The 17,353-nt window shown below is 41.2% G+C and overlaps 1 protein-coding gene across 2 annotated transcripts in view; it reads left to right on the top strand.

The window, feature by feature from the left end:
• Positions 1-17,353, top strand: part of LOC146816680 (adhesion G protein-coupled receptor F5-like) — an 873,687-nt gene that overhangs the window by 347,828 nt on the left and 508,506 nt on the right. For both annotated transcript variants that reach the window (XM_085610573.1, XM_085610572.1), the window contains exon 3: positions 4,318-4,369. In XM_085610573.1, coding sequence (XP_085466699.1) covers positions 4,318-4,369 — 52 coding nt within the window. The remainder of the gene's footprint in view (positions 1-4,317; positions 4,370-17,353) is intronic.

The following is a 17,353-nucleotide window of genomic DNA, read 5'->3' as shown; positions in this document are numbered from 1 at the left end:
CACACCCCATCCAACCACACACAAACTCAGTGTCCAAATACTCACCCAACTAATCAATAACTAATATACACACTCATGTAGTTAGTGACCAACTGATGCAACATGTTATACAACAACAGAGACAGTGATGCACACATTCACATAGTTTAGTTACTAATCCATGTATTAAGTGAGACACTTTTAATTACTCACTTAAACAGACAGTCAGACAGCTACTAAATCCTCCATCCAGACAGTTATATATCCATTCAATCTTCAATACAGATTGGTATATATATAATACATATTTAAATTTCAAACTAAACTACATTCACTGGATGATGTCATCAGTGATGTCATCAGTCATGTCATTTGAGATGTCATCAGTGATGTCACTGACCACGTCATAAATGATGCAATATGTGACATCATCAGCAGTGCATTGCGGGCGCGCGAGTTATAGTTAGCAGAACTAACTATAAAGGAGGAATTTCTATGGTTTTGTACGAGTGAAATGGCCAGCTAACTATAACACCCCTGAAACCTATGGTTTTTACTGTGAATTTCCAAGGTTTTTTAACTGCTAATTTATAACTATACCGTCTCTGAAACCTATGTTTTTTTCAGTGAATTTCAAAGCTTTTTTAAATGATAATTTCTAACTATAACGTCCCTGAAACCTATGTTTTTTTCCAGTGAATATATATATATATACATATTTAATGCTGTATTAAAATTTCCATGAGTTAAAAATATTTAAATGGGTGTTTTCTTTTTTCAGTGCATTTTAGACTTTATTTGTTTGAAAACGTTTCATTTTTCAAATTCAATTGATAAAAAATGAATTATTTAACAAACAAAAATGTAACATCTTCAATTAATATGTATAATTTATAAATTACATTTTAACATTTTCTTTATGGGACGTTAGAATAGTTAAACCACCCAAACCCCACACCACCCCAAAATAAGACATTTGCAATGTTTGTTGTGACTGGCTTTGAAATAATTTCTCCAAACTCCAAAAATGATTTTTAGCCATGATCAAACACGTTCGAAGGCAAAGGTGTCATTAAGTGTGTGGGGTATCTTTTTCCCCCCCTCGCAGGAATGGCAGTAGAAACAGTTGCAGCTGTGTGCAATGCAGATTTTGAAATTTAAGTGATGCAATGTTCTTTTTGAATGTGTTAAATAACATTGTTTCTTTGATATTTGATTGAAGAACAAATGATTCAGCACTGGCTTGATCATTCTTGTATTGTTCATTGTTTTCTTAGGTTGTGGATGTTAGAATAACAAGAATATATGTGGATATTTGTTTCAGTAAATATGTTGAAACTGCGAAATAAAATGTGTGTAATATCTTTAAGCCTTGTTTATATGGTGAGTCTGTTCACACAAGCCTGGGGGACTATGCAAAATAAAAGTAAACTCGTCACCTACAATTGCACAAACTCTACTTTGACAGCCAGAACCAAGCTTGGAGTCAACACATTATTTGTGCCTCTAATTTGTCAGAGATGAAATCTAAAGGGCGTGAGTTTGCAACAACTTGGCGTATCTCATGGAAGGATTGTCTCATTCCAGAACTAGGGAACAGAATGGCAAATAATCAATCCGTCTCAGAAATGTGTCTGGACAGTCTCAGGTGCAAAGGAGGAGGTCGTGATCAGATGTCTCTTAGCAGACACAACATGAGCAGGAACAGACACAGATAATTCTATGGGTCGGTTCCTGCAGACATTAAAGGTTCCCGGTTGACGCATTGTGCCACTGCAGGTGAACAGTTCTCTGCAAGGAAGGTCAGCATAGGAGAAGGCAGATCCAGTTATCACTATGTCCCATAAAGATACTGCAGTTCCTGAGTTCGCTTGCCAGTCCATAAGCAGTAGCTGCATATTTGACAGCACAGGGGTAATTGACTAGTGCTAGGTACTCCTCTTATGTTTTGACACTTTGTAATTTGATGATATTTATGATAATAATAAAATACTTTCTCCAAAAATCTCAACTACTCCAATTCAGGGCTTGGTTAGCATTTTCATTCCTCTCTTTCCCTTTGCATTGTGTTTCTTATGCGCCTGCATTGATAATGGCAACATCAAAGCCATAAGCATCAGAATGCAGTGAAGAAACTGATGCTGGACATGCTACTCATGGCTGGTTTGTGGGGCCAGAAGACTCTCATTACATACAGCTGTGTACCACTGATGCCTTAAATCTGTCACCCACAGGTCACACCAGGTAAATAAAACCATTGAGCTATTTTATGTAGCTTCAATTGTGTTGTGCTTTCTTCTTTGCCCACAGCAATATACAGAACAGTCTGACTTCCCATCAAACATTTGACTTGATTCCAAAAGAATCAGGACAGCAAATCAGAAATTCAAGCACTGTAGATTGCTGTGTGCATTCATATGCAACCTTAGGGGCTTTGCAACATTTTCAGTTGTATGCATGAACTCCAAATAAGTGTCCAAACTTACTTCTAATGCTGTAAAAGTAGTCCTTAGGATTGGAAATAGACAGAAATTATTGAAAAGTAAATATGGTTAGACCTGGGTGATCTTTTTGTGTGTGTTTTTAATGGTGGCTAGATTTGCCAAAAGCCGATATCATCAGGTATTGTTTATAAAAATAAATTAATTCTTGGTTGCGGTCCCAGTGGTTGAGGGCAAGCCACACAAGGCTTTGCATAGGTTCAGATCGTACAAACTCACCAATGCCAGCTGCTTTGACCCCACCGCACTGAAATGTAAAGGCAGAAGATAGTCCATGTGTTATGCCTATGCAGCTATACACAAAGCACGAATGGAATGTGTTACACGGCTACGAGTGGATCTCGAGAAATGGCAGTAACAGATCTATCCATGTTTGGCCCAAGGTGGCAGATAGACTCCTCCTTGGGTAACTGAGGTATTCATAATGTTGCTTATATCTTAATAAATAACAATTACTACTTTGTGCGGCAAGAAGTGTGATAATTTGGGAGAAAAATAGGTCAGTGAATACTCTTTATATGGGATGATCTAGGAGCAAACTTACATGCGCATATGTGCTTGTCCACTTCTGGAGTATTGAAACTAGGGGTGGGCGGAATTTGCGGAATTAACCTTCGCAAATTATCGCGAAAATGTTTAAAATTATCGCAAACAAGCAGAAATATCGCGAAGATGCGGAAGTTTTTTTCCGGCATGTTCGCGAGATTTTCTGCATGGTTGCGGGTCGCCAACTTACCCATGTGGTTGCTTGCGGGCGCGGCCATCTTGTTTTGAGTTGTTCTCGCGGTGCATGATCGCGAGAAGAAAGACGTGATCGCGCGACGCATGACGTCACTGCGGGCGCGAACTGTCGCGAGACAGCGCAAATGACTAAAAACAATACAACATCTCATGGAGAACGCGACCGGATCAAGAAAACTTGTCGGCGAACGCAGGGATTCAGGTAAGGCGATCGCGCGCGCGCGAGAATGTATTATTTTACAGCGCGAGCAAGAAACAAATTATCGCCAAGCTGCGGAAACCGGAATTTTTGACATTTTCGCGCTCTCCGCGGAATGCGAAAATGTCAAATTATCGCAATTTCCGCGAACGGAACGAAATTTTCGCCCAGGCCTAATTGAAACCTTCTCAATAGCCTCTTGCAGTCCCTCTCTTAGGTTCTCAACTACATCTCTGCATTTCTGTGAATCGAGATTTAGAGTTTCAGATGGGAAATCTAGTTTAGTAGCGCACCTGTGTGACACCGGTGCAAATGTTGTTGTGAGTGGAGTTCAGTGCTTCTACCCCTCATCCTTTACGCCGCTTGCAACTTGGTTTCAAATTTGTTTATGCTCATGGCCCAAATTCGAATTAGACCTGCTTAATACCCAGATCTTTCTGAGAGGTTTGCCAAAACATCTAGGTCATACTTGTAAGGCGAAAGTCATGAGGCAGAATATAAATTATACACAACATAAGCAGGATAAAAGGCACAGATAATTCTGTGGGTAGGTTCCTGCAGACATTAAGGTTACCCAGTTGACGCATTGTGCCACTGCAGGTGAACAGTTCTCTGCAAGGAAGGTCAGCATAGGAGAAGGCAGATTAAGGTATTACAGATTCAGTTATCACAATAGTCTCATAAAGTTTCTGAGTTTGATTCAACTTGGCAGTCTATAAGCAGCGTCAGCAAATTAGTCAGCCCTGGATTAATTGACTAGTGCTAGGTATTCCTTTTGTGTTTTGCCACTTGATAATGTAATGATGTTGGTGTGATAATAAAATGTAGCTTAGACCAGAACTCTCAACCACTTCGAATGGGCCAAAAACTAACCTAGAACTATTCTTTCTTTTTCAGACACACCCCGAAGTGGTTCACAGTTCCTTCAAAAATAGATGGAAACGTGAAGGTGAGTAAATACGAGGTAATTTTATAGCACATCCTGTAATTTCGAGTTATTTGTCAAATTAGGAACATTTTAAATGTAGGAAAACTTCATTTAAACATGTATCGAAACCCTTTCTCGCGTTTACCTTGAATGGAACCAAATTACCCGATGCTCAGTTTGTTACAAAAAAAAAAAGAAAATAAATTAATGCAGTTTCTTAAAGTTTGTTTAAGCAACCCGAAGCTAGTGCTGCCGAATGCCAGGGTTTTTGAATATGGAAAGCTGCCAAGTCTTGATTCACTTCATACCCCTTCCCTCCACCACCCTACACATCCTGTCTCTTTAATTCTCTAGGACTATTAACGCCTAAATTAGCATTTTGCTGTCCGTGACAGTGTGACCAATAGTTGTCTTGCACAATATGTGTTTGGAATGCATGTTCAAAGCATGCATGTGTTTCACATACCTGCCATCCTATTAACCTGGTGGTTGCTTCCTAGTATTGTAGGGAAACTACATTCTGCCACACTTCCTATGGGAGTCTTCCAAAGGGATAACTTACAGACATCAGGATACAGCCAATGAGATGGCTGTTCTACCATAATGTTGTCGGAGTAGCTGTAGCGCCGTCATAGAATTACATGGCTCCATTAGCAGGAGATACATCATTGAAGCATTTCCTTAATAGCCAATTCAACTGCAGATGAGCCCCAATTATTTTTCAGATCCTTCATCATTACCTTTTCCTTATTCAGCCCCTTAATCGTGTTTGCTTGAAGTGAACCAACGGGACTAATACACCTCATAATACTCATTTGCAGCAGCACCTTTCCTTAGGGTGGTGGGGCCACACCCTGCACCTTTTGGACATAAAGTGTGTCTGTCAGGCTGAGTGTGTCTGGTCAGAGAGCCAGGAGGTAGACATGCGCTACGTTCGTAGGCTCCTTGCTACCTGAGCTGAACTTTGCTGGGCTGAGGACGTCACAGCTCCTGTGGGCGTGACCTCCGCAGCTTGGCAGAGGTCCTTGAAGCCCCCTCCTCGCGACGAGGTTACTCTCAGTGATAGCTTCATACCTGGGCGCTTCAGTTTAATTCCATGAAGTGCCCAGGGCCATGTGTCTTTCACTGACACTTCGTCACTGAGTGGGTGGGTTCAGCAGTCACTCTCCCTTTCTCCTACTTTGTGAGGATGCAGGTTCCACTGCCGCCCCACATTGGCCGACTTTAGGTAAATGAGGGGAGGCAGCAGTCCCAACCCTCCTGGCACCTCCGAGACAGTGGTATTGTGTTTTTATTGACTGTTTGGTGCATGCTTGTATGTATGCATATATGTGTATTTGTAAGTGAGTGTTGTGAATGGGCATGTGTGCGTCTGCATGTGAATGTGTGTGTGAGGCGCCCCTCTAACCCCATCTAAGTTGTATTTACCAGCCGCCACTGCTCATTTGTAAAAGGAAAGCCCAGAATTGGATGCACAGCATCCTACCTGCATGAACCAAGAGGGTGAACCTAGTAAATCTGTATATTATGAGTTCTGTTATGTATGGAGAAACACATGTGAGTTTCCAGTATCGCAACATCCATGTCTTCTACATTCACATTCTCTAATGGACCCCTGAATGCATGAGACTCCCACTCTTGAATTCTATTTTGGCAGGTTCCATGCTTCTGCTCTGTTGTTTGTTCAATTAGTGATTTTTTTTCTCTGTTAAAATATTTATATTTCATGTTAATTCTAAGCAGTGTTAATGCTGTTCCCAAAAGGTTACGTCCTGCAATTAAGAAACAATGACAGCAGACTCTATCCAACTGTGTAATAATTGGCTTGATAGTTACCCCTAGCTGTTGCAGGAGTCTCCCACAAGATTTCAGAAAATGTAAAATGTATGGCAGGTTTTTCTAGCATGAAAGGGCATGGCAGCATCAAAGTGCATATGTAGATTAACCTGAGGTTTGTGTGGAATATATGCGGTCTATGATTATCTGGCATATTGGGAGTTGACAGTTTTTTCTTAATTTTCTTAATTTCATTATGTACAATGTATGTTTTTAATAAAAAGCGATGAATAATGTTTTTAATAGCTTGTGCTAAAATATTTTTATGAAATATTATGCTGATTAATAAAATAGATAAATAGAACATTCCTTTTGAACTTGTTTTGTTTTTAACTACGGGGCATTGTGTGCAAATCAAAATGTAAATTTGGTAACTTGGTAAGATTAGACCTTGTAAAAGCTTGTTCTTAAAGGTTCCATGGTGATCCAGATATAACTGGACAGATAATTGTGGTTGAAGATACTGGTATTTTCCCTCTAGAGTTAAAGGAAAAGGGAAGTTTGTTTTGTTTACATATTGGGAGTTGTCACATCCTATCACATTTCTGAACAAAAGGGTCATTCAAAGAAAACCAAGTATACATTCCCGAGACCAAGGTTTGCAGAAACCCCTGATCCACACAAAAGGAGCAAGCCTGGTTTGACAGATTTGGCAATGTGTTTTGATACACTTTCAAATTAGCTATGACTGGCCCACTTGTGACTGTGTCAAGGAATGACACTCACTGCTTTTTGCCCAGTATAGAGCCCTACTGTGGACAGTGTGACTCTGCCCTGGAAACTACAATCTTGAGGACTTGCCTGAAATTGTGGGTCCTCCGAATTTCCCAACAGTAGCAAACAATATTTGTATGCTTGTAGGGACAGGCATGGCCCATTGCAATTTTTCCATTCTCTTTAGGAGGATATACAAACGAATAACCTATAAATGTTCCACCATTTTATAGTAAACTTTATGTTTACTTTTAGTCAAGCTAAAACGCAGTTAGCAAGATGTCATTAAGTGCAACTAATGGAACCAGCAAGCTCCATGGAACAACTCCTGAAGTGGTGTCGGTGTGGAATGTCAACAAGTGTAATTTTAATAAAAACTGCTTGCAGACTTACTGTATATGATACACATGTTAGGGCCTTCTTGGCTACATGCAGTTTTCCCAAGAGGTGAAGACCCTGGATGTTTTCAATAAACCTGATGCTGGGACTCACCACAGAAATCAACACATGAGTATACAAATCACCTATAAGAGTGTCTTGCATCTGAATACTGCTAGCTGAGCTCTAGCACATGCCACTGATATGTTTGGTGGTTTAGTTGTAGAACAGTTTGACATGAGGAATACTTGCAGGTATTTCAGTTATTAGAAATAATATAACTGATGCTAGGAGTGAAAAAGTGGCAGTTATATTTCATCAAAGAGACATCTATAGTGTATTTTAATGAAATTGAAAGTCTACCTTGTAATGTCATGATAGATAACATCTTTCTTGTGAGGTTAAAAGCTTTCCCACCTTGTGATACAAACATTTGCAAACACAAAACCGTGGAGAACCATCTTTGAATGTTATTTTGTATACTTTCAAGGTGACCACCATGTTGTGTCCTGATGCAACGTGGCTAACATAGTCGAGCGATTTTAGTATTGTTATCAGTGGCGGGTGCCTTGGAACGGGGCGGTGCGGTGGGGAGGTAAAAAAGAAAGAAAATAAACTTACCTGTGAAAGCCGCTGCCTCTCCTCCGTCCTCTTCTCCCTGCACTGGCAGCATGGAACAGAAGCACCCAGGCTCCCAGACTCTCCCAGCCAATCACGACACTGCTGTCACCAGCATGACAGTAGCGTCATAATTGGTCTGAGTGCCATGGTTTGGCACTCAGATAGGGGCTGGCAGGCTGTACATGTGGCAGGCTGTGCATTACAGCCCGTGGAGAACATGGAAAGTGTGCAAGACAGTTTGGCTAGCCCAAGGTGGCCGGCCAAACCCCCATGTGCACTTAGAGAGTGCAAAGCACTCCTCCCTCTGTTCTGGCCAGCCCAGCCCTGCCCCACCCTAACCTGGCTCCGAGTTCACACTGAAAAATAAAAGGATAACGTCATAATATTTATTACTATCATTTTATTTTTATTTTCTATGCACTGCTCAAAGAGCAGTAGGGCGACGCTCCTCCACCTTAGCGGAGGAGCCGCCGCTGACTGTTATTGGTATAACATTCCGATATAGCTGGCATGTTGCACTTTTATGCAATATGGATGACGTCTTAGAAGTATTCAAACTAATGTTTTGAGCTTGTTACTACGATTTTACAACCTTTGGCAAATCCAACAGTGACGGCGAGCACTGGCAAAGCAAGACTGATTAGCTTTGCCAGTACTTGCTTCAAAAGAAATATGTGAACCACCTTTAAAGAATTCATATTTGTTTTACAGAGTTCATAAACTCCGCGCAATAAATACAGTATGATATGATAAGCGATTTATAATGCGCACAGCTACTCCAGGGAGTGTCCTGGCACAGACGTAGAGAGGTCGACAGGGTGAGCATTAGACTTGCAAAAAGAACCAGGTTTTCAATTTCTTCCTGAACAGCATTGAATTGCTGTTGCTCCTATTTAAATCTATCTGAGTTTAAGACCCATCCACAACATAAGATGCAAATAATCTTGAAAGAAAAATAGTGCAGCCAGAATAATATATTGAATTTTCTCAATAATGCCTATTCTTTGATTCAATATGACATCATACATACCCTTAAACATCCTCACTTTCTCTTTCCCATTTCAGAAAATTCACTTCGGTTTGCATTTACCATTGCAATCGGCTGATGCCTCTTTAGCAGACAAAATACGAAGCATTAACCATTAACCTCCAATATTCTATCTACTCTTTCTAGCAGATGCTTATTTAATTATATATTTCCTTTAACTACAAACCTATATTTTCCTTCTTTCTTTTTGTCATTATGTCAATCCTCCTTTTAATGGTTATTATAATTGTTATCGGAGAAATACTGTTGTATAGTATTTCCCAGGTTATAGTTAGTTTTGGTAAGTCACTTACTGATATTTTAAAGGAGGTGCTTAAAAGTGTGCACTGACTTTTGAAATGTAGCCCTGGTCCTTTCTCTTTCCACACTGATTGGGCAATATATTTTTAAAACATCTGATCAATTAGGGAAAATGAAGGTTTAGTCTTTCCAGAGGATTCTGCAGTGCCACAGTATTATTATAGGGGTCACCCACTGATTAGTCCTTATTAATTTCATTAACAAGATAATTTTTACCTTTAGAGACACAAAAAACAGTTATAATCTATAGTCATCTTGAAAAATGAACAGGACATCTACACTGGTGGATTTGGCCAGTCACCACCACTGAGATGGCATTGTTGCTGATAATTCTAACACCGAAATTATGAGATGTAATATAATGAATAGTTAAATCACTTCAAATTGATTCAGTCCCTGGACTCCATCTTCCAGGCTGAGAATGTTCACTTTAGGGTTTGCCTATTGATCAAAAATAAGTAAGTGCTCCATCACGTGTGCACCTGCGTGTGCCCGGTATTTTAACTTTTCAAACTCCCTCACATTGTCTTGCTCTAAAAATGTCTTGTGTAAATGAAATGTGGGTGACTGTAGATGTGTCGGTATGTGAGGCAGAGTGAAGTGATCAGTTAGTAATATGTTGTACGGTTGCATTGTGAGTGGAGCAGTGATAATCTACAGATGAGTGGTATGAGTGTCTGCAAGTGATTAGTGTTTCTGAACAGGTGAGAAAAAGAGGTGACATGAGTGGGTTAATGTTCTAGGTGATTTTTTGAGTGCCTGTAATTGAGAGGTGTATCTCTGAAAGCGATTTAATAACAACAGTGGAGGGGTGTGATTTTGAGCGTTAGGGGTCTTTTTTGAGTGGCTGTTCTTGACTGTATTATTAATGAATGTATGGCGTTGGAGTTGCAGTGATGCGACACAGTCTACTACTGGCTGACAGAACTACCGGGTGAAAATCTTCAGACAGTCTAGGATCTCTTTCCATAAATATGCTGATGACATCCATCTCCACCCGAAGGTCACCTTCTCTGAAGATACCACTTTGAACACTATGACGCATGACAATATTCAAACCAGGATGACAGCTCTTTATCTTGATTTCAGTCCAAATAAAATTGAGATTCCCCTTATCTCTTCCCAGTCTGACCACCCTCAGGTTAAGACTGGATTGCCTGTATCAGCTCCCTCAGTTGCACTCCATCCATTACTGATCAATTCAAACACCTTGCCTTAATCTACAGACATGTGTGCACCCTTGCCAGTAGGGCAAACCACCAACTTCGATTGATTTGTGGAATTAAACCATTGTTGTCTGAACTAGAGCTCAAATATATGGCTCAAGCACTGGTTCTTTCCAGGCTTAATTATGGCAACACCTTTTTTGTTAGAATTTTAAAAACTCACCTTGCCGACTGAAAGTCTCACCGCATGCAGCAGCTTGCTTGATTTATGAGATCAGACGAACTGAACACATTTAACCGTCTTCTGCTTCCTAGACTGGCTTCTGTTTAATAGGAAGACAATAGATACAATTTCTTGTGTGATACATAAACTTCTTTGCTCTGATCATTCATTTCCAGTTTTAGGTCGAGGATTCAAGACCCCTTGTATATACTTTAGTATATAATTATATGTGTATGTATTTTATGGGCTCTGGAGATCAGCCCTAGGACTTGTCTGCTTCCGCTCTTGTGGCTATTCTCTGTAGGTGTGGGCAGAAGTCGTACTCCGGAGAGTTGCATAAAAACTCTGTGAGGTTCCCCGAGCGGGCTGAATTCGAATGTCACTCTGATTTTTAGGGCAGGGAGCTTGTTTCGCGCTGCAAAATCAGCAGAAATGGCGCCATGTTTTAATTTTTCTAAAACATTGCTTCTTTTGTTCAGTTTATGTCAGTTAACAATTCAGCTACAACTGACTACTTCCTTTGTTTGTTTTTAACCGTTTACCTTACTCACTGTCACAAAATTACAGCTGAGCTCAGGTGTGGCATGGTTATTTCCCCAATCTGGCTCTACAATGCCCGATATTGTGTCTTCATTATTTTGTTGAATGGTAAACACAAATAACGGAATGAGGAAATGAAGCCACAGAGCACATATTGGCCTCAGTTCACTGCTAACCTCTGCGTGCCAGGTGATGATGCCTGGCATATAAAGTCTTGTGTGGTTGTGAACAGGGAAACACGTGTTCAACTTCAGCACTACTTTCAATCTGGCGGAAGAGTGCCCTCTCGGAGGAGCTCACTGAGCCTTTGAAGCATTAACTAGTTGACTGAACTCTCTTGCCAGGATGCTGTCACTAATGTTTTGTATTCTTTACCATTTTTAGATCCCAACAGTATTGACATTTCTACGGCGCATGCTCACTGAGAGGTATGCACTTGTACCTTGACCTGCACACATGCAGACACAGCATAACAGCAAACTGCATCCATGGACACACGGAGCAATTCACATGAAGACACCCATGCCAGGGAGCAACATTGATTGCAAAAATGTGCGTAGACCAACAGGCATACTCATAACAAACAAAAACTCACATGCACTCAGTCAGGAATATAGTCACAGACAACAGATATATAGTTCAGTAGGCACACACAGGTAGCCTGCGGTGGGAATGGATGGGATTGGATGGGGGTATGCACAGGTGAGCCAGATGTGTGGATTTAAGTTCAAAAGCAGGGAGAGAAATGAAAAAATGGGTGGGTCGATGAATGTCCATAATTGGCAATAGTAGTGGTTGTGAATATTTCCTTTGTGGACTTTTTATGATAGCTTGTGTTGCAGCCGCAGTTAGGATTTGGTGGCAAACTGCTGTTTACTTTACCTTAAGACGGGTTCCAATGTTCTTCTTGCTGTCAGACCTTTTAGCAGTATATTCCTAAAACACATCTTATTCAGTCGGGTGAGTGATGACCCATTATGAAATAGTAACAACTGCACTATGAGAACAACTGTCCTCTAGCAAAAATAAAAATAATCTGAAAAACAATTATTGGACGCACCGCTTTCACTCAGACCAGCTGTGCCTCTTTCACTCAGACCAGCTGTGCCTCATTCACTCCAATCAGCTGTGCCTCTTTCACTCAGACCAGCTGTGCCTCTTTCATTCAGACCAGCTGTGCCTCTTTCACTCAGACCAGCTGTGCCTCTTTCACTCCGATCAGCTGTGCCTCTTTCACTCATACCAGCTGTGCCTATTTCACTCAGACCAGCTGTGCCTCTTTCACGCCAATCAGCTGTGCCTCTTTCCCTCAGACCAGCTGTGCCTCTTTCACTCAGACCAGCTGTGCCTCTTTCACTCAGACCAGCTGTGCCGCTTTCACTCCGATGAGCTGTGCCTCTTTCACTCAGACCAGCTGTGCCTCTTTCATTCAGACCAGCTGTGCCTCTTTCACTCCGATCAGCTGTGCCTCTTTCACTCAGACCAGCTGTGCCTCTTTCACTCAGACCAGCTGTGCCTCTTTCACTCCGATCAGCTGTGCATCTTTCACTCAGACCAGCTGTGCCTCTTTCACTCAGACCAGCTGTGCCTCTTTCACTCAGACCAGCTGTGCCTCTTTCACTCACACCGGCTGTGCCTCTTTCACTCAAACCAGCTGTGCCTCTTTCACTCAGACCAGCTGTGCCTCTTTCACTCAGACCAGCTGTGCCTCTTTCACTCCGATCAGCTGTGCCTCTTTCACTCAGACCAGCTGTGCCTCTTTCACTCCGATCAGCTGTGCCTCTTTCACTCAGACCAGCTGTGCCTCTTTCACTCAGACCAGCTGTGCCTCTTTCACTCACACCGGCTGTGCCTCTTTCACTCACACCGGCTGTGCCTCTTTCACTCAGACCAGCTGTGCCTCTTTCACTCAGACCAGCTGTTCCTCTTTCACTCAGACCAGCTGTGCCTCTTTCACTCAGACCAGCTGTGCCTCTTTCACTCATACCAGCTGTGCCTATTTCACTCAGACCAGCTGTGCCTCTTTCACGCCAATCAGCTGTGCCTCTTGCCCTCAGACCAGCTGTGCCTCTTTCACTCAGACCAGCTGTGCCTCTTTCACTCAGACCAGCTGTGCCTCTTTCACTCAGACCAGCTGTGCCTCTTTCACTCAGACCTGCTGTGCCTCTTTCACTTAGATCAGCCGTACCGCTTTCACTCAGACCAGCTGTGAAAAGGCTTCAACCAATTACAGTAAATTCCTGACTTTATCATCGAGCCTATCAAAACAGGCAATTTTTTAAGAGAACATACAAATCAAATAGTCTAACCTCGACAATCAAGAGACTATAGAGATAAATGAAGCGATAGTCAGCTCCTGCCTGGACTACGGGAACTCAGTCTATCTGGGCAGCAAATGTTTTTTTGAATGTTAATATTATTATTCATAATGTGGGAAGCAAAGACCTGACAGTGCATCCATATACTAAATGCATACTAAACTAGAAATCAAAACATGCAAAAGGAAAACAAAAGAAAGACCATTGAACTATTGATGGCACTTTTCAGAATTGTATTAGGGGTCAATGATTCCCCACTGCAGTCCCTCTTGCTTTTTCGGTTCATATTCAAAATATAAATTCATGGTCCCTCACATATTTTAGCTAGAGGAAGGGTGGCTGTGCCTCCTCGTTGCTTGCCCCTTCCATTGAGAGTCCTTTGCCAGTGTGTCTCAGGTTCATTGCTGACCTGATGCTTGTCAACAAATGCCTGACATCTGACTGTTCTTCTGAGCCCTCAGGTTTGTGTTGCCTGGCGCAGGTCTTGGACACTATTACAAACATCTCATTCTTTGCGTGGACTACATGTACCACGCTTACAACAAAGCGGGAAAGGACAGTAAACACGTTCAATGTACTTGAAAGATCAGTGAAGATGCCTCACTGCTGCACTCAGACCTTCATTCTTCAGCTATTCTCATGAAAACAAAGCACCACAGAGGTTCTGATACCCAGAGAGGGCTGCCATTGTGTCTTCAGCCAGGGTCAAGATATAATCATCTACCAGCACTGAGGTGCCAGACTTGGGCATTTGAGGTCAAGCCTTACCCTGCCTAGCTGGCCTACATGCAGGCATCCTTGGTGCTAACTTTGCACCCACAAATGACCTACAGCTCTATCGTGAAGGCTCCTCAGTGATGTCACTGGTAACATCACCCAGCCTCAGTTTTGTTTCTCTTTCTCACTCACTATTTATTTACTACATTGTTGAGTTCTGAATTGGGGCTGACAGCCTCTGGCAGAGTATGACCACCAGGGCTAGATTAGGGCCCTAGAAAAGGTTACATGACACAGACATAAAACTGGACACAAACAGCAGACGGACATAAGTAAGCACATGTATTTAACCTCTTGAGTGCCCATGAAGAGATGGTCTCGTCATGGGCCGCGGTTGCGCTGTGCCCATGACGAGACTATCTCGTCATGAGCCCCGCCCGCTAATGAAACGCCCGGCACAGGGCGTGGAAAGGGCAGGGCACTCAAGGGGTTAAGTGCATATAACATTGCTTACAGACATGTATAGGCTAGAGATTCTCCTGGCTATTCCAAAAGTGCTTTAGGCCAAGAGTATGAAATATTTAATAAAAAAAAAGATTTAGTTAGAAACTTTAAAAAGAAAAAAATTGAGCTCTGTTTATAATTAGGTTGCTGATTCTGTTTTCACAACAAACGCCTGTATTTGCCCAAATTGGGATTACAAATCAGGGGCAAATTGTACCAGACCTGGTTGTTCATTCTTCTGGTTTTAGCTGGGTAAAGCCTGGTAAAATCTAAGACGGTAAATAATGCAAAATGCCTTTTTTGCACTACGTGTTCCTTGGTAGTATGCAGATCTGAAATGTCGGTCATGAATGGATATGTAACTGAGACTTGCGTGCAGATTGTTCAACCACTAATTATATTATCGCTGCATTCAGTAATTAGCAGGTCTGCATTTTGTACCAATTTGCTCATGCAGGCAGAAAATCGAAGTAAAACATTGGAGACACAGGGTATTTCAAGAGAACTGTGAACAAAGCGAGTGAAGAGCAAGAATTAATAAGAGTGTCTACTAGAGACGTAAGACAAACCTAGCCAGAATGGCATGACTTCTGTCACAACTTCCTCTACATTATCCACTATATTAAAATAGCCTTACACAAAACACTGGTGTATTCTTACAACCATTGACCAGCAATTACAGGTGCCCTGTTTTTGCTTTCAAAAGAGGTTGAAGCACCCATGGTTTCTTAGTATGTACTCTGCTTCAAAAGACCAGGACTAAATACCAAAACATAATGGAAACTTCCAAAATCCAGGGGACATCACCCTTGTGGCAATTGCAGTTTAGGTGCCCGGACTACACCTTCACAAATCTGGAAAATCAGGGGTCTGCATTCCTCTATGATCTTCATCAGTAGTAATGGATATACATCTTGATAATAGAGGCAGGAGGTCTGAATGACGAGATAGAGCGGTGCTTCCTGAACCAATGAGAAAAAACAACCATAAGTTGCTCGGGTTTACGAATATTAAAGCTATTTCAACATGGGAATGCAGTCCAAACACACATCATGTATTTATCTGGTTGTGGATGGTAAACAATATAACATAAATGTAATCAAAACAATTTAGGAAAATTGAAAATATTTTAAGGACCTAAACAACATACACAATTAAATGTGCATACACCCTGTAAGGTTGGATATAAAAAAGATATTTTTTATTTATATTGTATATTATTGATATAGACCATTATATTTCTGTACAATTTAAAAAGAAGAACATACTAAGAGGATAATGCCCTCTATAATCGAAAATGCATAATATTTTCACATTTATGATTCTAATTTCTATTATACATCCTGACGCTGTGCTATAAATCTTTTTCTTTTCCTCCCACATTGTCAACAGTGAATATTATTGTATATGGAATTAATTAAACATTCATCAGAAAATATACAAATATCGGTAGCATACCACAAAACGGGTAAAAAAGGGGTTATAATTGGTTAGTATTTCTTACTGTTCCATATCGTAACAATGAGCCGTCTCCCAACTCTGGCAGCGAAGGGCCACATATTGCAGTGACGCGGGCTACAAATAACACCATAGTAATCAGATGATTCTTTGACACTAATAAGCACTATTATGCATTGAACTTCACCATATCAAACTCCTGAAACAAGGTGTGTTGTGCTTAATACAAATACACATGTTACGTGACAACAGTGGTCCAAAAGGAAAGATCAACTATGACGATAACGTTTTCATGAGTAAACCTATCGTAACTATTTCTCAATAGCCCCAACCCATTTAACTCAAGGATGAGGGTAGGTACTCTTTCTAACCTTGAGGGAGAGTTTGCTTATATTATTGTCAAATTATAACATCACACACAAAGGAAGCACATATTAATGTATAAATGTTTTGGTATTTTGTGAAACACCAAATAGAGGTACATTATATACATATATGGTTGCTCCAAAGAGATACGTGAAGGGGTGCTCAAGAAAGAAGTGTTTTCATGAAGTTTTAGGAGAGAAAATGTCGATCTATTACATAAATTATCTTGTTTACACAATAGTCTGTTCATATATACTAATTATTCAACATATGTATGGTCACATCCAGACAGAGGTAATTGTATTTTTCATAATTGCCACTTTGTGGAAACGATTGACAATCCAGGCTGTGGGATATGTCGATGTTTTGACCCCGCAAGAAGTGGGGGAGATGGACGCTAATCCAAGTCTCAAAAGTGGGTCTTCATCAGGACTGGATAACCATTTTAAAATCGTGAGCAACCTGGAAACCCATCCAATGTGACTGAAGACCTCAGAATTGATCATGGAATTGATAGGGACTGCCTGGCTCCTGTATAGTAAGGGAAATAATCCTTAAGGCAAATGGATGTTGTCAGCCTTGAAATGAAAATTACATGCATAACCCTGAAGCAGGAGTTAGTTGATATCCTTGCTCAAGCCAGAATGGTAGAGTGGAATTATTTTGAAGTATACAGGGAGGCCTCCTATTTATTCTGACCCTCCTTCTGTAGTGAAGAGTATATATATATATTCGTTCGCTGCCTTTGTTTCCGCACTTGTGAGCGGGTGCCCGGTCCAGCGGTGGCAAACCGCTAACATATACGGCTCCTTACTT

The sequence above is a fragment of the Triturus cristatus genome, chromosome 6 (genome assembly GCF_964204655.1).
Source record: "Triturus cristatus chromosome 6, aTriCri1.1, whole genome shotgun sequence".
NCBI classification, from domain to species: Eukaryota; Metazoa; Chordata; class Amphibia; order Caudata; family Salamandridae; genus Triturus; species Triturus cristatus.
Note: the sequence above shows the minus strand (reverse complement) of the source record. Positions and strands in the feature narration are given on the sequence as shown.